Source organism: Brassica napus, chromosome A9, assembly GCF_020379485.1.
Source record: "Brassica napus cultivar Da-Ae chromosome A9, Da-Ae, whole genome shotgun sequence".
NCBI lineage: Eukaryota > Viridiplantae > Streptophyta > Magnoliopsida > Brassicales > Brassicaceae > Brassica > Brassica napus.
In genome coordinates this window covers 36547359-36574061 of record NC_063442.1, presented here as the reverse complement: position 1 = coordinate 36574061, position 26703 = coordinate 36547359, and the positions used below count along the sequence as shown (strand labels likewise).

The window sequence follows — 26703 nt, the reverse complement described above, 5'->3', positions numbered from 1 at the left end:
ATTTCAAAACACTGACTTTTTGGGTCAACATTTGCTGTACTTAAAACTCTCAGTCAATAATATTTAAAAATGAAAGCAAGAAAAGAAAACTCTAAGAGCACATTCTAGTCTTTATGAATTTATGTATATGATTGCTTCCATGAATCACATTATTAATATTTTGTTTTTATCTTATACAATACAGTATTTGTCACATGCAAGAAAAAGCCAAATGAGAAAGGAAAATGAAGTTTCATCACATACCACTCGGACATTTAATTGGTGTCTAACAAAATAACTAGAAATAAATATACTAGATATATTAATACTAATTTAATCATCCAAAACAAGTCAAAAGAATTATCGAGTTCTCATGATGTGCATCAAGAATTGAGGGTCAATACATTATTTTTAATCGGCTTTCCACCGCAATTATTGTAAAAAAAATATGAACCAAGACCAAAAGAGATCAATATTGTATATTATTAAAGACCATATGTCAAAATCATGGTGATCAGTACAACGCATGAGTGATCATGAGAGCGAGGTGTCTAAGTCCCATACCTTATAGGCTTCTATTGAACTACCGTAACCGACACCGTTCAGAGGAAGCAACCAGAAAACATGTTTTTGGGTTACTTGTAAGAAGAGGCTGTTTTGTCTTGTAAGGCCTCTGCTAAAAGCTTGATTTAAAAGAAGACGAGCATGATACTCAGAAACAATGAGGGGAGGAAGAAAGACAGAACAGCGATTGGTGCAAACATGACAACAAGTCCCGTTATCTTCTCATATGCTCTGTGAGTCTTGTGACCTCAGTACTTGCCTTATCTGATAAAAACAACAGCGACAATTGTTCTCATCAAGAACATGACGCTCATTTACATAACCATGTACATATTTTAACATTTAACTCCCTTCGTGGTCACTTTATAGGAAACAAACAACACAAAAGAAAAGAGATCGACAAAGAAGCAAAAAAGGGTTTTCTTAGTGTTGCTTTTTCTCCGTCTTAGCTTTTTTTGCTTTTCTCTTGGGGGCATAGTACGAACCTTTCTACATTATTTTACTTAGCAAGGAAGGTGACAGTGGAGAGAAGACGAAAACAGAGGAAACTCTTATCACAACTATCCAAAAATGTCACAACGGTTACTTTAGGATAGTTTCATTTGCTTTTACCTGATTTGTCAATGCCACAGCCTCACAAACGTTTGTATAAGAAACTTGAGAGACACGTTAACCAAAAAGAAGTAAGATATGTATCCACAACACATCATGCAAGTGCAACTAACACTAAAAAAAACATGCAATCAAAGAATATTTACAAAGCTTCCACAGATTCAACCTCCATTCTATCTTTATAAACAAACTGTTTTCTTCCAAGGCGACGCAGAGAGAGTGAGGAGAAGAAAACGAGCTTGTTTCCACTTTCGTTTCCTTCTAGCACAACACACCTTGTTAGGCCTAAGGACCAGTAAGCAGCTTCACGAGTTTTTTTTTACCCCCGGTAACAACAAGGGAGGAACATTGGCGCATTCTCACTTTAGGCTAATCACTATGATATGTTTATTTGGGGTCGGGTCATATTGGACTTGCCTTTGAAACCTGCACCACCAAGTCCAAAACCAAACATATGTTAACTCTACTTAAAAAAGAGTGAACATTTGGTTGGTTATATACTAGTTTTGGGTGTTGGTTATGTTTGAATGTTTCAGTTTGGTTCCTCTCATTTAGTGGGCTTGAAATGACTTCTTAGTTTGGATGTTGATCAAGAGAGTTGCTGCTTTACCTGATTCTTAGAAACGGTTGTGGCAGTCCACTGCTGCTGAGGAGGGTGCCTTGGAACACTTTCATAGTTGACATAAGTGATTCTTCTTGGTTCTTCTCGTCTACTCACAATCTCTTGAGGAGGTAACTCCCTCAAAACCCATAAAACAAAAGCCAATGGTACTGTCGAACCTATCCAGAGAAAGAAAAAAAACCGTTCTTACCAATAATACTACCATTGAGGTCTTAGAAAAAACAAAAGGATAATTAAATGATGTTAGACTTTACCTATGAAATAGTATATGATCAGAAGAACCAATGCCTTGACACCGTGCAATTTACTTGGGTTCCAATGGTAGAAGAGCTGAGATCACAAGTTTTTTTTTTTTTTTGATTAAAGCATATTGACACAATGTTAGATTTTGGTTTACAGGCAAACTTTTGGTCTTTACCGGAATGTGTGTGAGAAGAGCGATTAAAGAGCTCACGGTGAAGCATACAACTGAGACACCAGCTAAACCTGATACCTATAAAAATGGTTCTCAATGTAAGTTTTCAGAAACAAAAGAAACTTCCGGAGCTAATAAGAATTAATAGTTACCTTTCTCATCTCTGCTGAAACTTGTTCAGACCGTACCTTCCTTAGATTAAAGAGCAGACGCATTCCTAGAGAAACAAGAAAGAACATATATAATGGTCTCACTACTAGATCACAAGCCTAATGGTCTCATTGAGGCAAGATAAATAAGATCAAATTAATAACGAGAAGAGAATAGAAGTAATGGCACTCACCATAGAAGCATATTCCTCCTCCTGTGATTAACACTATTGAAGCAAAAATATCTACATACACCTACACAAGAAATGAACTTATAAGAACAACACAAGAACAGCATTATACGAAATATCAACGTGTAAATAGAAACACATACCTCAGCCAATAGTGAAGGATCGGCAGAGTTATCACCGGAAGCAATCCAGATAAGGATTGCAAATGATATCATCAAGATGAACACAAGAACAACCGCCTAGCAAAAAGATAAACATCAACGGATGAACTTGGCTAGTGGTGGTTAATGCACAAAACCGAAGGTACTAACTCATACCGCAACAACAAACTTCTGACGGGTCCCAAGATGAATCCCATGGAAAGAGCAACACTTTCTGCGGTCACTTGCACTCGAAGAGCCTGCTTTGCTCTTGCTTTTCTCGAGCAACCCTTGCTGGATACTATTTTCCTCATCATCCTCATCCTCCTCCTCTCCATTTCCCTGATGGCAAACATCTACCCTATAACATTAAAAAAAAAAGTAATCTATCTCTTATCCGTAAACAAGCATTGCATAATACGGTTAGATTGTACTTAAAGACAGTATTGACAATGTACTTACCAGAAAGAGAGAAGCAGGAGGAAAGTTGCAAGAAACAGAATCTTTGGAAACGCTGCAAGTAACAATTCGATCTTTAAGGATTTGTATCAACAGAAAAAAAAATACAAAAAAAAACTGTAAACAGAAGAGGAGTTTTTACCCATAAGCAGAAAACCTAATGCGGTGGACCAATGATGCCACCTTGTGCAAGTTGCTATAACCGCAGCCACGAAATAGATGAGAGAACCTGTCAACAGATAGAGTAGAGAGATCTTATTCATAGTCTCTCCACACTCCACAAAACTATGTCAATGAATGGACTGAGGATATATTTACCAGTGTTTGAACAGCCAATCATAAGATGAAGCACCTGCAGTTTTACATTTGATGGATATGTCAGATACACACCATGACAAGTAACAAGAAAATATATCATTACAACACAAAAGTAGATCAGAAGACTTTGCCTTTTGCCGTGTCCATCCAACTCGTTTATCCCGCCGGTGAAACCGAGTTAACTGAAAGCAGATGAATCTTATAAGCCCAAACCAAACACAAAGAGAGAAAATAAGACTTTTTTATCACTTTCAATGTCACTACATTCTACACTCATGGCACTTTTGATAAGAAAGGTTTCTACTTTCTACTGAGGATTCGAATCAGATTCTGATTCCAAGAATCAAGATCTCTCATTGTACACAAACACTACAAGCTCCCTTAGTTATTTAAAGAGTTGGCCTTAAACTTAAAGGTCAACCACATCAACAGCATATACGTCTCTATCAACAACAACAAAAAAAGAATAAGACTTTTAATTAAATTCAATGTCTAAAACACTTAATCTTAATCAAATCTGATTAAGATTTTTACTTTCTATCTGATTCTGATTCCTAATCAAATCTCTCATTCTACAGAAACACACGCTACAAGTCATTCAAAGAGTTGACCTGAAACTTAAAAGGTCAAACCACATCATCATCATCAGCAACAACAACAGACACAGCTACTAAAATTCAATACACATCCAAACGTGTCTTAAAGATACGAAATTGAACACAATGCTTCACTTTCCGACCAAAACTAAACGGTCTCAACACAATCCAACATTCAGAAACCAAATCCAGTTTCCAGGGAAAACAGCAAAAAGACAAAACCTTTGGAATCAAATTGACCTAGAATCAGAAGAAGAGAGAGAGAACCTGAAGGAATGCGATGAAAGCGAGAGCGCCATCGATAAGAGCAAGGCAGAGATTGACGGTGATGAAGCTCGGAGCATAGCATTTAGCCGTCTTCGATTCGAGAAGCGTCGATACGATCGTCATCATCGATAATCCTCTCTTTCTCGATCCTCCTCTGAGATCGAAAGTCCCGAGATTTTAGGTTTGTGGAGAGAGAGAGAGAGGATCACAGAAACACACCGAGAGACAGATGGTTGTAGGAGATGGGTTGGGTCTGGTCTGAAATATTTTAATTCTATAATAATTATCTTTATTAATTTAGTGAAAACAAAAACTAAAAGTGGTACGGCGCATGAGAGAGTCTAGAATATCCTTACCGCCTAAAAGAAATCAATTTATATTCGGCGACACTTTAGCTTATATTATAAGATTTTTAAAATTGTTTTTTTGAACTTAATTTCAAGATTTTTAAAATTGTTATCACCTTGAAATATATTGCTATTCTATTTTATTTATATTCGAAATTTCAAATTAATGGAATAATTTTCAAAATTTGTCCTTGTTTTTAATACTCTTTCAATTTCAAAATAGATAATGTTTTGAAGAGTTTTTGATATTACAAAATACATGATATTTTATATTAGTTTTAGTTTTATTGAAAATTGTGTGACTAATTTATAGTTTTTGTGATAATTGGTTGAATTAATTTTATTTTATATTTTAATGCTATTTTTTAGATAGTGAATATGTTAATTCTCGTGCATTTAATCAAAACATCAAATATTTTAAAATAGATAGAGCATTATTTTTAACAAAAAAAACAAAGTATTACTCAGTTATATGTTCAAATATAACTAACATTAAATGTTTTCAAAGAACAAGCATGTCTTGTGGAAATTTTAGTTTAAGAAAAACTAGATGGAGTTTCCCCTCAAAAAAGATCTGTATTATATTACTTACATATTGTATCAAAAGCATTATTTAATAGGTAATGATAAAATGAACATAATCGAAGAAACATATTTTAGTTATGAAAGTAATCTTTTTTACAGCATGAAAGTAGTCAATATCTAATAAAAATTTAGAATTTAGAGAAAAGTTACGAGTTGGATGGAAAAGAACTTGATGCTTTTCATTGTGACACTATTCCACGTCAATATAAACAAAACAAAATGATTTCGTTTTGACTTTTGTTATCATCGAATTTTATTGGATGACATTAACATTATTTTTGTGTATTATTTATACTATACGAGTATCTTGCTTATAAATAATTTATAATACCGGGATTCTGAAATTTGTATTTTATTTGAAAGTTCCTTCATATTTAAAATTAAGAATCAGGATTGGTAAAGTTCTAGGATCAAGATTGTTTTCCAATTTCAATAATAAACTTTAGAGGATCAAAAGGGGAGAATAGCGTAATATGGAAAGTTTTAATTTGATTAACAAAACGCTTATTAAAGGATCATAAACCTATGAACGTGTTATCCATCCAGAGAGATAGAGATAAAAGAAAAAGGAAAATTACAACAACAATATGGAAACTCTAGTTCTATAAATATGCAGCAATAGGGCAAAGCTTTCTACTACTCGGAAAAAAACAAAGCCTCTTATTACTTTGTGCAACTCACTCTGCCTTCATAAAAATTCATTAAGCTTCGTGTTCTCCAAGCAAATCATCAACATCATGTCTTTATCTTCAAGAGCCATTCTAGTCGTTATGTGCTTTCTGTTCTTGTCGTCTCCACTCTTTACGTCGGCAACAACAACAACAGATCAAACACTTCAGCCTCGATGTGAATCTCACATTTTCAACAACGGAAAACATTATCGTTCATGCAAGGATCTTCCGGTGTTAGACTCGTTCCTACACTTCAGTTATGCTCGAGAAACCGGAGTTCTCGATGTTGCTTACCGTCATGCCAATCTCGAGTCTTCTAGTTGGATCGCTTGGGCCATAAACCCAACCAAAAAAGGCATGTTAGGCGCTCAAGCTCTCGTGGCTTATCGTAACTCAACATCTGGCGTCATGCGTGCTTATACTTCAAACATCAATAGCTACGCTACTATGCTTCACGAGTCTCCCCTTAGCTTTCGTGTAACACAAGTATCCGCCGAGTATCTTGATGGAGAGATGGCGATATTCGCAACAATGGTGCTGCCTCCTAACACAACCGTAGTGAATCACTTATGGCAAGACGGTCCGTTGAAGGAAGGAGATAGACTTGGGATGCACGCTATGAGTGGAGATCATCTCAAATCCATGTCTACTTTGGATTTGCTTTCCGGACAAGTGACTGAGACCAAAACGGTTAATGGAAACATGTTGTTGGTCAAGCGAATCCATGGATTGGTCAACACAGTGAGTTGGGGGATTCTCATGCCTATTGGAGTTATGGCTGCACGTTACATGAAGACCTACGAAACATTAGATCCCACATGGTTCTACGTACACGTCGTTTGTCAGCTCACCGGATACTTAGCCGGTCTTCTCGGAGGTCTTGGAACAGCGATCTACATGGCACGGCATACCGGGATGAGAAGTACGGCGCATACCGTGATAGGGATTTTAATATTCTGTTTAGGGTTCTTGCAGATACTTGCGCTCAAAGCAAGACCGGGTAAAGACCATAAATACAGAACATACTGGAACTGGTATCATCACACGATGGGATACGTGGTGGTTGTGCTGAGCGTGTACAACATATACAAAGGGTTTGTTATATTGCAACCTGGAAGTGGATGGAAGATCGCATACACTGCTATCATCTGTGCTATTGGAGCGTTTGCAATTGTGATGGAGATCTTGCAGTTCAAGAAGAGATGGGGTGGCTTGTTTGTGAAGAAATCGGAAGACCTACAAGAAGCTAATCAAAGTGCTTCTAAGAAGGAGATTTTGAAGTTTATGAACAGATGGGGTGACAAGACACCGGAAGACCTAGAAGCTAATCAAAGTGCTTCCACTGAAGTGGTCTAGTTTTATTTCTTTTTCCATGTTGCTGTCTCAGACAGTTCGTGTTGGACCATTCTCTATATTTTTTTACGTGTAGACCATTCAGTTATAATCAATAAAAGTTGTTTTGGTTTAATAATCAAACAAGAATTTAAATGGACCATAACTGTGGGGAACGATTGCCAGTAACATTTAAGTGAGGAACGATTGTGTAGTTCGAGAATTGGTTCATAAATATATTTGTATAAAGACGATCACTTAATCAAAGTCCCTAAACTACCTAAACCCATAAAGAAGGCTTTAACCTTTTTTTCTGGTCAGCTTAGAAGATGTAAACGGATTACAAGTACAGATCAAAGCCAGATAATTTGTCCAAATCCAATAAAAAATCATGGTGGTTGGATAGAGAGATCAGAGACAAGACTGTATCGTTGCTTTCTCCACAGAAGACCTAAAAGTTTTGGAAAGAAACCAGAAGATCTAAAAGTTGATCAATCTGTTTACACTGAAGTCGTCTAGTTTTATTAAATTTTCTCTTACTTATTTTAGCATTCGTGTTGGCCATTCTTTGTACACGATACAGTTCTGATCAATAAAATTTGTTGGAGTTGAATAATTTAAATGGATCAAACAGAGCATTTAAATTTATGCAAAACTGAGCATATAATTAGCCATTATATTTTGGCTTTATCGTGTATTGATTGAAAGACTGTGATGAACAAGCTTCATGAACATACTCAACATTATGCAACTTATTCAATTCTTTTTGGTAATCATGTTAAATATTCATTTAAATTTTTTTCCTTACAAAATATGCTATTTTCTTTTCAACCTCTATGAAAATTGCTGTGATAAAGATTTGAAATAAAAGGAGAGAAATCTAATAGACATCAAAGGTTTGTAATTAGCTTAATCTTGTTGTATTTTTCTGGGACCTTCAGATATGATCATCACAAGGTCGGTGGCGGAGAAGAACGAAAACAAAAAAAGCGGTGGTAAGAAGCAAAGATAAAGGGAGCGGCGGATATGAAATTCAGATTGAAAACTATAATATAACGAAGAACATCATGATCCCCTCAGGTTCATTTGTCTCTTATCCACATACTTCTTCGCCGCTTCTAACCTTTCAATCCTTTCCACCATCTTATTACTATCCCTGCACCGCCGCCACCGTTGCCTGGGGGTTTCAGAACGGTCTCTTATACCGTTAGAGTTATGATTAAGCCCAATTGGCAATAATGTATCTACAGTTTGCAAAAATCCGTCTATGAATAAACTTTGGACCTTTGGTTTACAACGAAATAAATTTGGGCCTTTTCTGATTGTTATGAAATTATAATTTTGCCAAATACAAATCAATTCACAGTAAAATGCAAAAAATAAAATAAAATAAAGATAAACATAAAAAATTAACATGTGGTTTTAAATTCATCTCGCACGTTTTAATTTTATAAGTAGAGAAATTATAAGCAATATTGATATCTGACTCAGATAATTCATATCTGACTTCATAGCAAAGGCAGTTTGAACTAGAACAGTTTATTTCCAACTTGATCAATCTGAACTAGGAAACTCCTCTTTGGTCTATATTATGAAGTGGGGATATGCATGCTAGAGCCATTTAACCACACCAAGTGCATTCACCTTGTTCATTAAAAATCAATTCGAGCACTTAAAGACTATGTAACACATGCTATTTCTGGTGTTCAAATTGCAATGCAAACCAATTGATGTGAGTTTCTATTTTGCGTCTCCTGTGCTGTTTCTTTTTAAAAATCCATTCGAAGACTTAAAAACTATGTAAAGTCTGTTTTCTTCGTCTTAGGCAACTTCGTTAAGTAGATTCTCAAGGGAGCTGATGGGTATCACACGGAGATGTGTTTCTATCATTGAAAACCTTATCATTTATATATAAACTTTCAAACATTCTGAATTATCCAAAAACACTACAAGTTACTCAACTTTGTTCTCCGGTTAATTATTGATTGTATTTTTTATGTAATTAATTATTATAAAGATAAACTTATCTAACAATGTGTATTAGACTATTCGCTTGAAGAGAAAATTATACTCGTATCTATAATTATTTAGTTATAAAAGGTTATTGGTGTCTTATATTTAGCCAAAATCTAGTATTCATCATAGCTTTCATTCACATATTGGTTAGAAGATGAAATTAAATGGTCCACCGAGGCGACGACTTCTACCGACATGAGTTTGATCATGTGAATTCGAACATAGTTGAGTCAACCAACGGCTTTTAAACCATGGTATGGCTTTTTAGGGGTTTCATGATCATGAAATACGGTTTAAAGCCGTGCATGTACATCTACTTGATTTTTTTTTTTTTTGCTAAATGAACTCGATTATATTCAGAAAATAACATTTCATTTATCATCCATACAGAAAAATATCCAATATATAACTCACACGAATGAATCTACCTATCATTCTATCAACCTAGTCCACACAACTTGCATCATATAAAGTTCTAAACAAAATAATAATAGCTTGTTGGGACCAATTATTTTTATCCAGTGTTTGTTTGTGTGTATATATATATATATATGGCTGCAAATAAAACTTACCTTTGCTTGGCTGATGGCTTTCTATAGCTTCGAATCGACGCCAATACAAACTTGTCTCTTTCTTAGATAAAAAGTAAATGAGGCCCAAAGACTTTAAGTAAAACGTCTTCTACTTTCAGTGGATGCTCTAGTCATAATCGCCCCCACAATATCTCAACTTGTAAGTTGCAATACGTTCTAAAATGATCAAAGTATCCATCATATCATCATAATATGTTCATTATCATTAGATCGGTAGGGATTTTATGCACTTTCAACGAACAAAATTATGCGAGATAAGGGTTTGTAACTAAGCTTATATGAAAACTAAAGTGATAAGGATTCGAAAATTAACGTGAGCAGAATTTGGGTGGACCATTGTTTGTGGTCCATGACAACGAGTCACGACGGCCCCCCATGTACTACCACATCGTGAATGTAAGTTTCTTTGGTTATAATTTTTTTACGAGAAACATTTATATATAGACACCGTCGGGTACAAAATTATAGTACTCCCTCTGTTTTTTTACGAGAAACATTTTTTTACGAGTCGTTTTGAAGCTATGCACATAGATTAAAAAAATCATTAATTTCTTATATTTTCGAAACAAAAACATCATTAATTATTTACCTAACCACAATTTAACCAATAGAAAAATAGAAGATATATTATCATTGGTCAGACAACATTAATTACTAATAAATGTTACATAAAAAACCGAAAACGACATATAATTTGGAACAAAAAAGTTTCTCTAAAACGACTTATATTAAAAAACGGAGGGAGTATAACATAAGAACGTTCGTAGTCAACATGTGAATTAAATGTAATATGGAAAATGTTCCATCTTGGTTGTAACGAGACTCTGACAGAATTGAATTCAGATAATTAATAAACCCTTTCAATTTTCTAGTAGATGATGAACTTTTTTTTTTTTTTTTTAGATGATGAACTTATAAAAACCGTAGTTGAAAATATGCCGAACTCTAATTATGGAAATCAAATTATTACTATACCATTTTCCAGTACGTACTATTGGCTATGGTGTAGCTAATTTGACAAAAACACCCTTAATCATTGGTCAAGAGTGTTTCAGATAAGGTACAGATCAGAATCCACCACTAGAAATCGAGCAATAGATCTCTCACCTCCACAGAGCATGATCCAAGAGGTTATGGCCCCCACTAACAATCAACTCCTTGTCTGAAAGCTCGCAACGTGTCGCTCATCCTGATTGGGTTTCAGTACTGTTGCCCCCACCGAATCATTATCTCTCCCTCACTCGCTCGCTAGCTAGCTGTATTCACTCTGCCTCTCTTTCCTCTCTTGTCGCTTTCTGTCTGAACCTGGCAAGAACCTTGGCCTTTCCTTTCTATCTCTATGCCCTCTTCTTCTGTTTCAACTTTCATTTCTCATTTTCTAAAAATTTGTGACTTATCTAGAGAGATAAAAACCTAGAGAGCTAGGAGAGAGAGTCTTCTCTTAGCTCTATTTCTTTACGTGTGAAACAGAAAGCAGATATAGTTAAGAAGATCTTCTCATCATTCAGGGGTTCTAAATCTGGTAACTACTTTAAAGGTTTTGGGTTTTGAGATGTACTATATATGGAATTAGTTACTTTTTATGCCCTATTAAATCATTATCTCCTGAATTGCTGGAGATGAGATTTTTTATTTATAATTCCTTCCCTAATCTTCTCTAATGATTAAACTGTTCGGATTTGGTATAAATATTTCAACGTTTGATGATTGCTTTCATCATCCTTTTATGCTCCTAATAGTCGAAAAGTTCATGTTAAACATTATCTTAATCAACTATATATCTAATCATTAGTTTTTTATTCAGTTGCAAAAAGTAATTTATTATATTCTTATTTGGGAATCTTCTGTACAGATCTGACATGGAACAACTGTTTTCTGATTGGAATTTTGAAGATAATTTTCACATGTCCTCTAATAAAAGATCAGTCAGGTATGTATACCACATCCATATATTTTATACTAATTATCAGTTTCACTTTTAAATTCTATCATAATTATAAGTTTTATTGTTTGTGTATTTGTATGTGATTATTCATGTTTTGTTCAGACCAGAAGATGAACTAGTGGAGCTACTATGGAGAGATGGTCAGGTGGTTTTACAAAGCCAAGTCCGTAGAGAACCATCAGTCCAAGTCCAAACCCACAAACATGATCAAGCCCTACGAAAACCAAATAATACTTACCTTGAGAACCAAGAAACAATACGAAAACATAACGAAAATGTTCAGGGAGATCAAGAAACCGTCTCATGGATCCAGTACCCTCCTGAAGATGTAGTTGACCCCTTCGAATCCGAGTTCTCCTCCCACTTCTTCTCTTCAGTCGATCATCTTGATGGTCCAAATCATCCCAAGAAGCCACTGACTATCAAAGAGGCGGCTAAACCGGAGGCTAAAGCCATGGCTCCTCCTAAGTTTTGGCCACCGGTTGTAAGCGTTGGACCGAGCCATTGTGGGAGCAACCAGTCTACAAATGATCATCAAGTGACTCATCCTCCGGTTTCTATGAGTGATAGAAGCAAGAACGTCGAAGAAAGACTTGACACTTCGTCTGGTGGGTCGTCCGGCTGCAGCAAAGAAACTGAGAGTGGAAGAAGCGTATCCATTAGCCGTAAAAGAAAACATGCAATGGACACTGATCAAGAATCCATGTCTCAGTCTGATGTACGTTTGATGCCAACCGATGATCAAACCATGGGTAACAAATCTAGCCAACGGTCAGGATCTACTAGAAGAAGCCGTGCGGCTGAAGTTCATAATCTCTCAGAAAGGGTATGTACTTGTAACATTACATACTTAATTATTTTTTGGTTTAGCAGCAACTCTGTTAATCTTAATTAAGGTAAATTCCTATATAAATGTTTAATTATTATGATCTTGGTTTTATTATAGAGAAGAAGAGATCGGATTAATGAGAGAATGAAAGCTCTACAAGAACTTATACCTCATTGCAGTAAAGTAAGTTCTCTTTTAAGACAAAAAGAAAAAAAACTGAAAAATAACCAAGGTTAAGGTGAGATTTATCGATGGAGATTGATTAATTATATGTTATTAATCTTGCAGACTGATAAAGCGTCGATTTTGGATGAAGCCATTGATTACTTGAAAACACTACAAATGCAACTCCAAGTGATGTGGATGGGAAGTGGAATGGCGGCAGCGGCAGCAGCAGCAGCGACTCCAATGATGTTTCCCGGTGTACAGTCATCTCAATATATAAATCAGATGGCTATGCAGAGTCAAATGCAAATGCCTCAATTTCCGGTTATGAACCGTCCTGCTGCACAGAACCATCCCGGTTTAGTATGTCAAAACCCGGCCGTACAGTTTCAGATGCAAGCACAGAACCAAATGTTGTCGGAGCAGCTTGCTAGGTACATGGGTGGGTTTCCACCGATGCCGGCAACCACTCAGGTTAGTGCAACGTTTGAAGGAGAAGAGTCTTGTTATTGATTATTTTTCAAAAAGCTTGTTGAATATCTGATGTGTAATGTTGAAACTACATGCAGACGCAAACAGTGCAACAACCAATGGACATGATGAGATTTGGGTCTCAGGTGGGACAACAAAGTCAACTGTCGACACCGGTTACCACCGACAGTCTTCGTATGGGTAAAACTGGCTGACGTGGAAAAATGTTTTTTTCATGATATTATTCTTATTATCTATTTTAGAGGCATAAACATGAAACTTAAGAAATGTATTATACGGTTCTACTAAGGCAGTACAGTCAAATATTAATACTTTTATTGAGAACAACAAGATGTCTTGTATCATCTATTTTTATATTTGGATGAGTGATACGCAAATCAACATTGTTAACTTGATAATGTGATTATTATTTCCTCTTATATGAGCTCAAAGGCTTCAAAAACAGTTTAAATGGGCTTAGAAATACACTTAACGGGCCTTTGTTTATATTCTACAAAATTTAATAAAAACGTAGACGCAACAAAACAAAAGAAATCGGAAAACGTGAACGTGATAAAGAGTATATTCGTCCTTAACGCAACTTGCTTAACGCCTCCATTTTTGTGTTTAAACCATTCTTTTTTTAAACCGGACCCCGATAACGAACCGGATTCTTTTTAAATTATGACTCAATATGAACCGGGTTCATTTCAATTCAACCGTATTAAAATTGGATTTAGTCACAAATTAAAAATATAACTTAACTGTTTTTTTTGTTAATTATATAGTAAATTTTACAAACATAACTGAATTTTCTTACTAAAGTTTTCAATAGAAATGATTATAAATCAAATGTAGATACAAACTAAATAAAATTAAATGCAGAACTAATATCTAAACTATTAAGGTAGAAGTACAAATAATACTTACTCCTTAAAGTTACACAAAAATTACATTCTAATGCCACTGGAATTAAAACATGGTAGTTTTATCTCCTTACTAAACGTGATTAAACCTACGACATTGCCCCACATAATAACGGCGGCTTTCGTCGAGCTCTCCTCAGCTATAACACCAGCCTATGTAATCTCTCTCTCTCTCTCTCTCTCTCTCTCTCTCTCTCTCTCTCTGTTTTTGTCTCTGAAGTCGCAAAGTTGATTTATTTGATATGTGATTTGGGGTTTTGAAGATGATCCCTGGTGATCCAAAGCAGCTGGAGATCCTTACTGTACTTTCTTCGTGGGTCGAATCTCCTCTCATCTTACATCGGAGGAGACTCTTCGTGAGGTAAGAGTATGTGTTTTATACGTGGAATTACACTTTTGCTGTAGGAGTGAGGATAAAGGTTCTTCTTTACAGGCTATGCATAAATACGGTAAAGTTAAGAGCTTTCGGCTGGTTAAACACATTGGTAAAGGCTTTGCAATTGCTCTGCTTTATGATCTTACTTCTGTTGGTTTGTACACATATTGTCTTAGCATAACTGTGTTGATTATACATTATGTTGTTACATTTTGTTTAGTGAGGGTGCTTCACGAGGATATGCTTTTGTGGAGTATGAGCCTGAGAAGGAGATGTGTCGTGCTTACGAGGTACTAGGTGATGCTTACTCTTTTTTTTGTTCTTTAAAGCTGTTTGAAATGTATATTTTCTGTATCAACAGTGGAGTTTAGTTGTCGGAAAGGAATGTTCTTTTGTGGTGGTTTCTTGTAGGATGCTCATCATTCATTTATTGATGGTCGAGAGATTATTGTTGATTATAAGAGGCAACAATTGATGCCTTGATGGATGATCAGGTGAGTGCCATTCTCTTACTATCCCCTAAGAATTAGGTCTTCATCATCCCTTAGATTAATCTTTGTTATTCTTCTCTGGAAAAAGAGATGGACTTGGTGGTAGGAAAGAATCTGGACAACTTCGTTTTAGAGGATGAGAAAGACCTTTTTGTGCTCCCTTTGCTCTCCTTCTTTTAGCATGTTCCAAACAACTATAACCAGCAGAGAGTATCCAGCTTCCACCAGAGAGAATATTATATCACGGACTTATTGGAGAAAACAAGTAACTATGCCGGCTAAGCATAGACTTTGACCCATGGGTATACCTTCCTAATATATATGAACCACATATATATTTTTGTAAATGTGAGGAAGCTCTAAGACATTCAATCTTGGAGAAAACAAGTAACTTTGACGGGTTTGTTCTAAAGCTTGCTCCTTTATATGATCTTGACCAAGCTCTAAGCCTGGCTCAAGTAGCCATATGTGATCTTCAAAGTTCTAGAGCAGACGGTAATTGTATTGCTTGTGGACTGTGGTACAAGTTAAAAAAAAAACACATGATGGACTCTGAGTCATTCTTTTCCAAATATCCACTGTGTTTTTGTTCTTTACAAAATTATACTGAAGTTTTTTTCTCAAAAATTGTGGTACAATTGTTTTTTTCGGTTACTTGCTTTCATTATTTTTTATGTTTCTGTCTAAATAATTTATTTGTTTTAAAAAATCAATATAAAATTTGAACTTATATTTAACTATAAATCCCAATATTAATAGTATAATTTCGTAAAACTATAAAAAACGTTAATATCTTACAATTTAATTTTTATTTTACCAAAATCGACATAATCTCATAGTTCATAAATAGATGCAAAACACATTGAACAGAACACATCATTGACAAAACTTATGAATTTATAACAAGAAAATAAAAATAATTGTTTATGACATTGTTAAAAGTTAAAAACATGAATAAACCCGTGCGGGTGCACGGGTCAAAGGCTAATTTTTGACTTAAATCTTAAACTAATTTTAAAATTTCAAATATTTTCCATTGTGAGTTATGAAAATTTTAAAATTAAATATAACAAAAAATATTGTTGTTACAAAAATATAACAAACAAATAAAAAATTACTTTTATGATTTGAAAGACAAAACTAATTAATAAGTCGACTTTTATAGCAAATTGCAAATAAACCTAGTTTTATACATCTGATTTGGACTCTTTTTTTTTAATTAACAGTTTAATTTGGTTCGACCACCGGTTTGGGTTAGGTTTAAAAACACAGGTGCTCAAGAAATACAAAAAGAAAGTAAAAGAAAAATAACAACTTCGAAATTTTAATTTTAAAGGATAAGAGAAGAATAGCTGCTCTCTTCTTCTTCGTCGTCCTCTTAAGCTGCTGCGACAGAGGAGAAAGCTACGAACTTTAGATGTCACAAACTGTAATTTTCAAGCCGTTCGTCTCAGTTCCATCAAGTAATCACAGGTTTCCTCTCCTCTCTTTCCTATCTACTTCCTTACCTTTTCTCGAACAACTCTCAGTTTGGTTAGGTTCTGGACATGCTCTGTTCTAGACTCTGTTTCGTCCTTCATTGCAAAAAGGCACCGCCTTTACGAGTTTCTGTGAAAACCCGTGCTGGGTTTCGTTTAATTCAATCGGTTGTGTAAGCTTAATCTGTAATCCTTAACGGGTTTATCGTTCACTGAAAGTCTCTCTGTGTTGGGGGTTTGGACATGCTCTGTTCTAGACTCTGTTTCGTCTTTCATTTTAAAAGCAACCGCCTTTACGAATCTCTGAGACAAAAACGTGATGTGGTTTCGTTTAATTCAATCGATTCGTATAAGCTTAAGCTGTTTCATTGACTGAAAGTCTCTGTGTGTTTATCTTTGTGTCAGAGAGAGGAAACTACAGAACAATAGTATTAATGTTGGTGTTAAAATCCAAAACCGGTTCAGAGTTGTTTGTATGGGGATGCTTGCCCCAAGGAAGTTTTTGCAAAAGAGGAGGAAGATGGAGGTTTTCAAAGATGCAGCAGATGAGGTTGATCAGAAGAGATGGAGAGGGCTAATGTTAGAGATCGAATCGGCTGGTTCTGCAGTTTCTGTCCTTAGGCAGTACAAAACTGACGGTGACCAAGGTCTTCCCAGGGACCTTGTTTTGGGTACTTTGGTTAGGTTCAAGCAGCTAAAGAAATGGAACCTCGTCAGTGAGGTATGGAGAATGAAACTGTTTTTACAATCTTTCAATCATGAAGTTAGTCTTGAATCTTGGTAGAGAGATATTAGATGAACCATCTTATAGTCTACTGTTAATATTTTAATATTTTGTTCACTTGTTTCATTTGATTTTGCAGATTCTTGAATGGCTTAGATACCAAAACTGGTGGAACTTCAGTGAAATGGACTTTCTGATGCTCATCACAGCTTACGGGAAGCTAGGAAACTTCAACGGAGCCGAGAGGGTTTTAAGCGTACTAAGCAAGATGGGATCGAGTCCAAACGTGATCTCCTACACCGCTCTCATGGAGTCTTACGGAAGAGGAGGCAAATGCAACAACGCTGAAGCCATATTCAGGAGGATGCAGTCCTCAGGGCCAGAGCCTTCTGCTGTGACTTATCAGATCATACTCAAGACGTTCGTGGAAGGGAACAAGTTTAAAGAAGCTGAAGAGGTTTTCGAGACTCTTTTAGATGAGAAGATATCTCCGTTGAAGCCGGATCAGAAGATGTATCACATGATGATATACATGTACAAGAAGGCTGGAAACTATGAGAAGGCTAGAAAAGTGTTTTCTTCAATGGCAGAGAAAGGAGTTCCAAAGTCTACTGTTACTTACAATAGTCTTATGTCCTTTGAAACTAACTATAAAGAAGTGTCAAAGATCTATGACCAGGTGATTCTGAATGATCCTTTCTAAGTATTGTGGCCTGTGATAGTAGTGATCTTAATCCTTTGTGTAACTTTGCAGATGCAAAGATCTGATATTCAACCTGACGTTGTAAGTTATGCTTTGCTTATCAAAGCATATGGAAGAGCAAGGAGAGAGGAGGAAGCTTTATCTGTTTTTGAAGAGATGCTTGATGCTGGTGTAAGGTCAGTTTCCAACAACTAGTTATTGCTGAAGATTCTACAGAATGGTCTCTCTTCTGGATATATTATTGTCTTTATTTATCGTTTTATCAGGCCAACGCATAAAGCTTATAACATTTTGCTTGATGCATTTGCTATTTCTGGAATGGTGGAGCAAGCAAAGACCGTTTTTAAAAGCATGCGACGGGACAGGTAAATAAGTAGTTATATCATATGAACCAGGCCTGCGGGTACTTCGGTTTTCCGTTAGTTTGGTTCAACATAAATCTTACCGAATTAACCCGAAATAAAGTTTGGTTCGGTATTCCGTTAGTTTGGTTTTTGAAAATCCTACAAAAGTTTTTGATTTTGGTTATATTTTGTTAAAATTTTGGATAAGTTCGGTTTAATTCGGTTAGTTCAGTTATTTTGGTTAGTTCGGTTTGAAATTCGGTTAGTTCTATTAGTTATGTTCGAGTTTTTGGTATGTTTGGTTATAACTTTTTCTAAAGAAAACCGAAGTAACAGATTGCCGAACCGAACCGAACCAAACTGAAAACCGAACTTTAAAAAAAAACTTACCGAATCGAACCGAACTAACTGAAAGTTTTGGTTCGGTTCGGTTCAAAATCCCAGCCTAATATGAACTGTGTTGCCTCTACATTTGAGATTGGTAACGGAACATAATTTTCTTGCAGATTTTATCCGGATCTCTGCTCTTACACAACAATGTTATCAGCGTATGTAAACGCTTCAGACATGGAGGGTGCTGAGAAATTCTTCAAGAGGATAAAAGTAGATGGTTTTGAGCCGAATATAGTAACCTATGGGACAATGATAAAAGGTTATGCCAAAGCAAACGATCTTGATAAGGTTATGGAGGTATATGAGAAAATGAGGTTAAGTGGCATCAAAGCGAACCAAACCATCTTAACAACGATCATGGATGCGTCTGGGAGGTGCAAGGATTTTGGGAGCGCTCTTAGTTGGTACAAGGAGATGGAGAGTTGTGGTGTTCCACCTGATCAGAAAGCTAAGAATGTGCTTTTATCATTGGCCTCAAGTCAAGATGAGCTGGAGGAAGCTAAGGAAGTTACTGGTCTCGTAGATGAGAAGACAACGAGCCTTGCTGGAGTCGATGGAACTGATGATGATGATGATGATGAAGACAATTATATCACTAGTAGTGATGAGGATGAAGATGATCTGGAGGAAGCTAAGGAAGTTACTGGTCTTATAGATGAGAAGACAACCATCCTTGCTGGTGTTTACCGAACTGATGATGATGATGATGAAGACAATTATATCACTAGTAGTGATGAAGATGAAGATGAGGATGAGGATGAAGAAGAAGATGATGATGTTGATGGTGCAAAAGAAACTGTGTTGTATGATAAAGCACAGGAAGGGTCTTTGGCTTATGTTGGCTCGCAGACGGAAGAACTTGTGGAGTTATGAAAACTACTATATGTTTTGTAATCATCAAATGAGATTTTGCAGAAGAGGACTTAATAGGTTGTCCATTATTTGTGTTTGTAGTTTACGAAATGAAATTGTTACTCAATCCTAAGAAACACAAGGTTTAGACTCCTTTGGTGGCTACCATTCTCATTTGCATAAGTTTTTAACTAATGAGCTGCATTGTCCGCCTGCAACAGATATACATAGTACAGGTAAGAACTTTGCCCTGTAGAGAGAGAGAGAGAGAGAGAGAGAGAGAGAGAGAGAGAGAGAGAGAGAGAGAGAGAGAGAGAGAGAGAGAGTTATGGTTTGAACTTTGAAGTATGACTTCTGCAATCATCCATCCCCTGTAATAAAATATCTTCTAAATCTTATGATATGTATAAATATAAACAAAGAGAGAAAGAGTGAGCAAAGATCATACTGCATGTCCAAGACTGGTTTAGGTGAATAGAAGTGGTCTCGCTAACTTTTGTCACTGGGTGTTATGATTAGATTAGGTGTATAGAATTGACTGTTAGCGAAACCGATGGTAGTTTAAGGAAGATAAACGAAGAAAAACATTAATTCATCATGTTCAAAACAAAAAAAAATCGCATCAAATTTAAGCAACAAAAAAAACATTAATCCATAAATATAGAAAATAACTTGGAGGCAAAAATTATGAAAGATTTGAGAGTAACATAAGTATGAAATATTTTTGTATAAAATTATTATGTTATAGTTACATGATTGTTTTACTCCAAAATCATCATAAATTAATGGAACCGTTTTAAAAACAACATTTTTATATTTAGATGAATTTATTAGACCTTTATTTTTTACAATCTTTAGAATATATCAAGAGGAAAAATTGATGACTCTTAAGAATGCTATTTTCGATAGTTATCTCCATGATAGTCTGAAATGCATACTTTTTATTTTCCTCATTCAAGAAGTTCATTTTGCAATTGTAATGATTTCTAGAGGTCATATGGTGTATCGTCGCCTCTTTTCTTAATATCATGATTTACTAATAACCAGAAACTTTGAAGTTTTGAGTAGATTTTCTGCCTTTTATTAATACTAGAGATTTTTTCCGCGGATTGTGTCTTATAAATTTATTTTATTTATAATATTATTTGTCGGTTTTTTTTTTATATTAACTTCTTGTTTTTCCAATGTTAGTTTTTCTTAATTTAAATTTATATCTAACAATAATAAAAGGGGAATAAGATCAATAGCTAGAGTGTCCACGTCAGCAATTAAAATCATCCAATGGGGTTGGTTCTTTCCTCCACGTCAAACCAAAATTGGATTGATCTTGGGCTGTTAATTTTTTTTGATCCGTGAAAAGGGAAGAAGCCCAAATCTGAGAAAATCTTATAATGTCGACATCTCATCTCTTTGCCCTTTCCCCTTCTTCTTTTAACTAAGATGCTTGACCATTTGTTGTGCCTCTTTGGATATCACGATCTATTCAAACTCCGATCAAAGCAAGTGTATCGGTTTCAGTTTTTACTTTGATTTCCTTGAAGCCCTAACTAGAAATCCGACAATAGATCCACTGTACAATCCTCCTTCCATGGAAACTCTTTCCTGTGTTTGTGCTCAATTCCAAGATGGGAGGCGAATGAGTATTCTTTGAAGCTTATTCAGATGATGAAGCTTACGCTGGCAGATAACTCCTTCCGACCGATCTCGAAGACGTCATCCCACGTGAAGAAGGAGGAGGAGGAGGAGCTAATTGGAAGAGTTGTAGCTGATAAAGTGGGGGAGATACGGAGGGAGCTCGAACGCCAGTGTGGAGTGTGCGCAAGCGCAAAAGCGTGGGACGAGGAGAATAAGGAAGTGAGAGTGGGACGCAGGGAGCAAAACCCACAAGCCATTTTCAGTGGAGACAGACAGACAGACACAAAGGTGTGTTCTAGACAGACTCACTGGTTGGTATTTTTCACTTATGGGCCGGCCACAAGAATGGGTCCGTAACGGAGCTGAGCTAAACAAGATAGTATGTCTTCACGATGTATCCCTTTCTTTGGTATTTTATTTTGGTTTATTTTAAAAATCTTTTGAATTTCAGTTATATAATCTTTATTTCAGTTATAGAAATAGTGGATTGCTGGAATTTCCAGCTAAAGGAAACAAATTATCATGGCAAGGGAGAAGAGGTAAAGGAAAAGGGGCAGTAAAGGTGAGATGTCGCTTAGACCGTGCCCTAGCTAATGAGGAATGGCACACGCTATTTCTATGTTCTCATACTGAATATTTAGGAATGGTGGCATCTGACCACCGACCTTTGGTGGCTTTCCTTGATGATAAAGTTCTAAGGAGAAAAGGTCAATTTAGATTTGATAAGAGATGGGTTGGTCAAGAGGGCTTAATGGATTCAATTACAATGGGATGGTCGGAATATAAGGAAGGAAGTGAGAATGGTATAGTGGAAAAGATTAGTAATTGTCGTCGCCAAATTGGAAAATGGCGTAAAAATAATCCCCCTTTTGGAAAGGATAAAATTGCGGAGTTGCAGAAGGCTTTAGAGGAGGTACAAACTGATGATACTAGGTCTCAGGAGGATATATTGGAGGTGTCCGGGAAGCTACAAGAGGCATATAAGGATGAAGAGGAGTATTGACACCAAAAAAGTAGGAATATGTGGTATTCATCTAGGGATCTTAATACAAAATTTTACCACGCTTTGACTAAGCAACGAAGAGTACGTAATAGGATTGTTGGATTACATGATGTAGCTGGAAATTGGATTACAGAGGATAATAGAGTTGAAAAAGTAGCGGTAGACTATTTTGAAGAACTTTTTAGTACCACTTCTCCATCTGAGTTTGATGATTTTCTGTCGGAAATAACACCAGGAATCACTCCTCAGATAAACCGATGGTTATTGAGAATGGCAACTGAAGTCGAGGTTAGAGAGGCTCTATTTATGATGCATCCAGAAAAGGCACCAGGACCGGATGGCATGACTGCTCTTTTCTTTCAACATTCATGGCATATTATTAAAAATGATTTGGTAGAGATGGTGAATAATTTTTTGGTTTCGGGGGAAATGGATCCAAGGTTAAACATTACTAATATTTGTATGATTCCAAAGACAGAACGGCCTACAAGGATGACGGAGTTGCGACCAATCAGTTTATGTAATGTGGGGTATAAAATAATATCGAAGGTTTTGTGTCAACGGTTGAAGGTCTATTTACCCTCTCTCGTTTCAGAGACTCAATCGGCGTTTGTGGCAGGGCGTTTGATTTCTGATAATATTCTTATAGCTCAGGAAATGTTCCATGGTTTAAGGACAAATAAGGCGTGTCAAGGGAAGTATATGGCAGTTAAAACGGATATGAGTAAAGCGTACGATAGGATAGAATGGTCTTTTATTAAAGCATTATTGGAGAAGATGGGTTTCCATCAGCACTGGATTAAATTAATGATGGAGTGCATCTCCTCAGTTCAATATAGGATTCTGCTAAATGGACAACCACGGGGACTCATTGTACCACACAGAGGTTTACGACAAGGAGATCCGTTGTCCCCTTATTTATTTATTTTGTGTACTGAGGCATTGATTGCTAATATTAAGAAGGCGGAGAGAGGGAAACAATTAACAGGGATTAAGGTAGCCAGAGCTTGTCCATCGATTTCACATTTGTTTTTTGCGGATGATAGCTTATTTTTCTGCAAGGCTCAAAAGGAAGAATGTCACACTATTCTAAGGATCTTAAAAGAGTATGAGGTGGTTTCTGGACAGTTGATAAATTTTGAAAAGTCGTCGATTCAATTTGGACACAAAATTGAGGAATCGGTCAGGCAGGAGCTAAGAGATATTCTGGGAATTCAGAATTTGGGGGGGAATGGGATCTTATCTAGGTTTACCGGAAAATATTGGGGGCTCCAAGATTCAAGTTTTTGGCTTTGTGCAGGATCGTCTAAACAGCAGGGTCAACGGTTGGACTTTTAAGTTTTTCACGAAAGGAGGAAAGGAAGTGATTATTAAATCAGTGATTACGGCATTGCCGAATCATACGATGTCGTGTTACCGTTTACCTAAGGCAACCACAAAAAAACTGACGAGTGCGGTGGCACAATTTTGGTGGAATCCTGGGGGTAGTTCAAGAGGTATCGAAATCATGGGATAAAGTTTGCGTCAGTAAGGAAGAAGGGGGTTTAGGTTTTAAGGATATAACATACTTCAATACCGCAATGCTTGGTAAGCAGTTATGGAGGCTGATAGAAAAGCCAAACACTTTATTCTCTAGAGTTTTCAAGGGGAGGTATTTTCGGCATGTCTCACCTCTTGAACCGATCCGTTCATACTCTCCGTCCTATGGTTGGAGGAGTATTGTATCTGCTAGATCTCTGGTAAGCAAAGGACTAATCAAACGGGTGGGAACAGGATCTTCTATATCAGTATGGAACGATCCTTGGCTCCCAACCACTCGCCCGAGACCAGCCAATAAAAATCAACATCATTTGTATCCCGATCTCACAGTGGCTTCACTTATTGATCCCACTTCGCGACAATGGAATTCGCAGGTCCTACGGGATTTGGTTGATCCTCAGGATGTGAAAATCATAGAAAGTATACCACTGAGCAGACATCAGATGGTCGATAGAGACGGATGGCATTTCACACACAATGGAAAATTCACGGTTAAATCAGGATACCAGGTGGAGCGAATTTATCCGGACAGAGAACGACCACCATTATTGATGGGACCAACAGTTGACGTTCTGAAGGCTTTTTGTTGGAAAATCAGGTGTCCACCAAAAATAAAACATTTTCTTTGGCAATTGGTTTCAGGGTGTGTGGCAGTTAAGAAGAATCTGAAGGCGCGAGGAATGCAAGGTGAGATAGGTTGTGCAAGATGTGGAGCGGAGGAGGAATCGATTAATCATGTATTTTTTGAATGTCCTCCAGCACGTCGGGTTTGGGCTCTTTCCAAGATTCCAACAAATCCAGCCGTCTTCCCAACGAGTTCTCTTTTTACGAACATGGATCATCTTTTTTGGCGGATTGTCCCGCAGATGGAGGATCATCAGTTTGCTTGGATACTATGGTATATTTGGAAAGGAAGAAATAATAAGGTCTTTAGTAATTTGGATATGGATCCTAAGGATACTCTTAAGTTGGCAGAAACGGAATCGACACTCTGGGCAGAGGCACAACTTTTGAATGAACAGAGAACGGGAACACAGGTACAGGTTACGTCTCATCCATCAATTCCCGGACGATGGTGTTTTACAGATGGCTCGTGGAAAGAGGGTGATACTTTCTCTGGTCAAGGTTGGTTTAGTTCTTTAGAAGGCTTTGAGGGACTGATGGGCGCAAGGAACGTCCGGGCTACTTTAACCCCCTTGCATGCAGAGATGGAGGTGCTATTATGGGCTATGGAATGTATGCGAAATTTAAGACAATTTCAGGTTACATTTGCAACGGATTGTTCTCAATTGGTGAAGATGGTTTCGGAACCAGAAGAATGGCCAGCTTTTGCAAGTTATTTGGTAGATATTCAGAACCTGAAGGAGAGTTTTATACGATCAGAGATCATTCATGTACCAAGAACGCAAAATACGAAGGCGGATAGTCTAGCACGCAGTGCCAGGATTCAGCCGTCTTTCGTCGTTCACATGGATCAACATCTCCCAATTTGGTTTTCAGGGTCAATATGAGTCTGTAATGTTGTCGACAAAAAAAAAAAAATCTTTATTTGTTATGCTAATGGTATTAGGGGATTTTTTGGAACAAATGTATTACATTTAGTTTCGTGCTTTTGTAATATCAACGAGATTAAGATTGAAGAAGTAAAGTATATGAATCTTACATTGTCGGCGGTAGCTATATTAGTTAATGTCGGTTTGGTTTTCTTTCGGATTCGATCTCATACATTAAACTCACAAACAAAATTAACTTGGTTTGGTTTGTAGTTGGGAATGGGATTGATTAGGTTTTGGACAGTCCAAGGAAGTGGGGACATCGTTGATAAAGACAGCAAGAAAATCGTGTCAACGTGTTCAAGTTCATTGCATTTTTCATAAGAGACTATATCCGTATACATATACAATGTACATGTTCTTTCTCAAATATATTGTGCATTTTGGATCAAAGTAAACGCATTATCTACTTTTATAGATGTTGCTTGATTGTCAATTTCAAACCACCCAAGTAGATTAGGCGCTTCTGATAAGCTTTCAAACTCTGTTTATATCTTACAGCTATTGATGGAAACTCATTAGTCTTCGTGATTCTGTTTTTTTTTTTGAAGATTACAAGCTGAGGAATCTCATGAGGATTTTAAGATGTAGCGTTGAACTGGAGGAAAAGATGTTGATATAAAATTATCTACCAAACAAGCGTGTACATTTTCATATTCGGTAGGTGCTTACTTTTTTGTATCCTGTTTCAAGTTTCTTTTACGAAAAAAACAGCGACTTTAATTTCTTTCCCTATTGTCAATTAGATGTAGAGCATAGACCCTTTGGATTAGCCAAAACGGATATACATAATCCAAGGGAAAGGAAGAGGGAAGGCTTCAACCGTAGAGGATATGAGTCGTGTGGATCAGAAAGAAGTCTCAGGCAGATCTCAGCGCTAATTCTTATCTACTATCCCAGGGGACAAAGCCTGCTTATGGTTCTTTTGATCAAACGGTGCGTATTTGGAACATTGAACCTCACACTGAACTAATATCTTTGTCTTATGCTTAATTATAAACGTTTGCTTCTTTGTGATTTTACAACTGCGAACATTTATATATGTTTTTGCTATTAGTGTAGTTTCTATTGAGTTTTTGAGGCATATTGCATAAATGTTGGTCTTGATGACCTTTTATTAATCTAACAGATTAATCTAACAGATGACAAAAAAGAAAAAGAAGCTAGAATCACTTTCAGCGTAACATCAATGAACTCTCATATTAAACAAACCCGTGATTATTGATTCTATTATTAAGAAAAGTAATCTGATACAAGATTGATATATTAATTATCATTATATTTAAAAATAATATGAGTTTCTCAGCAACTGATGCATTTGTTTGAAGTGGTCTCTCTGCAATAGGTAGCAAGTATATCAACATACGTATAGTTTGGTGTTCGTTACTTTGTTTTACTTCTCTTTTAGTGTTTCTATACC

At 36.4% G+C, this 26703-nt stretch overlaps 4 protein-coding genes and 1 pseudogene across 6 annotated transcripts; 4 read left to right on the top strand and 1 right to left on the bottom strand.

The window, feature by feature from the left end:
* Positions 1-1190: 1190 nt before the first annotated feature.
* Positions 1191-4572, bottom strand: LOC106348446 (tobamovirus multiplication protein 1-like). 2 transcript variants are annotated; one of them, XM_022691542.2, is made up of 13 exons: positions 4313-4572; positions 3581-3631; positions 3450-3483; positions 3274-3360; positions 3135-3186; positions 2850-3033; positions 2676-2771; positions 2536-2596; positions 2345-2409; positions 2196-2270; positions 2032-2107; positions 1766-1935; positions 1191-1581 (listed from the first exon to the last, which is right to left on the bottom strand). In XM_022691542.2, the coding sequence occupies exons 1-13, from the start codon at positions 4436-4438 to the stop codon at positions 1558-1560; spliced, it is 1101 nt and encodes a 366-aa protein (XP_022547263.2). In that variant the 5' UTR covers positions 4439-4572; the 3' UTR covers positions 1191-1557. The 2 variants fall into 2 exon arrangements, with proteins under 2 accessions (XP_022547263.2, XP_048597220.1); XM_048741263.1 differs by having other exon boundaries at positions 3581-3647; positions 4313-4389.
* Positions 4573-5776: 1204 nt separating this feature from the next.
* On the top strand, positions 5777-8663 carry LOC111200615 (cytochrome b561 and DOMON domain-containing protein At3g59070). 2 transcript variants are annotated; one of them, XM_048741260.1, is made up of 2 exons: positions 5780-7195; positions 8221-8663. In XM_048741260.1, the coding sequence occupies exons 1-2, from the start codon at positions 5982-5984 to the stop codon at positions 8456-8458; spliced, it is 1452 nt and encodes a 483-aa protein (XP_048597217.1). In that variant the 5' UTR covers positions 5780-5981; the 3' UTR covers positions 8459-8663. The 2 variants fall into 2 exon arrangements, with proteins under 2 accessions (XP_048597216.1, XP_048597217.1); XM_048741259.1 differs by having other exon boundaries at positions 5777-8663.
* A 2081-nt stretch (positions 8664-10744) lies between these two features.
* On the top strand, positions 10745-13706 carry LOC111200351 (transcription factor PIF5-like). The gene is made up of 6 exons (XM_022691202.2): positions 10745-11378; positions 11709-11786; positions 11904-12627; positions 12748-12813; positions 12919-13269; positions 13365-13706. The coding sequence occupies exons 2-6, from the start codon at positions 11716-11718 to the stop codon at positions 13479-13481; spliced, it is 1329 nt and encodes a 442-aa protein (XP_022546923.2). The 5' UTR covers positions 10745-11378; positions 11709-11715; the 3' UTR covers positions 13482-13706.
* Positions 13707-14279: 573 nt separating this feature from the next.
* LOC106379436 lies at positions 14280-16043 on the top strand (annotated as a pseudogene).
* A 270-nt stretch (positions 16044-16313) lies between these two features.
* LOC106368314 (pentatricopeptide repeat-containing protein At3g59040) lies at positions 16314-19721 on the top strand. The gene is made up of 6 exons (XM_022691201.2): positions 16314-16532; positions 16943-17258; positions 17401-17940; positions 18016-18140; positions 18231-18329; positions 18815-19721. The coding sequence occupies exons 1-6, from the start codon at positions 16477-16479 to the stop codon at positions 19572-19574; spliced, it is 1896 nt and encodes a 631-aa protein (XP_022546922.2). The 5' UTR covers positions 16314-16476; the 3' UTR covers positions 19575-19721.
* The last annotated feature ends 6982 nt before the right edge of the window (positions 19722-26703 follow it).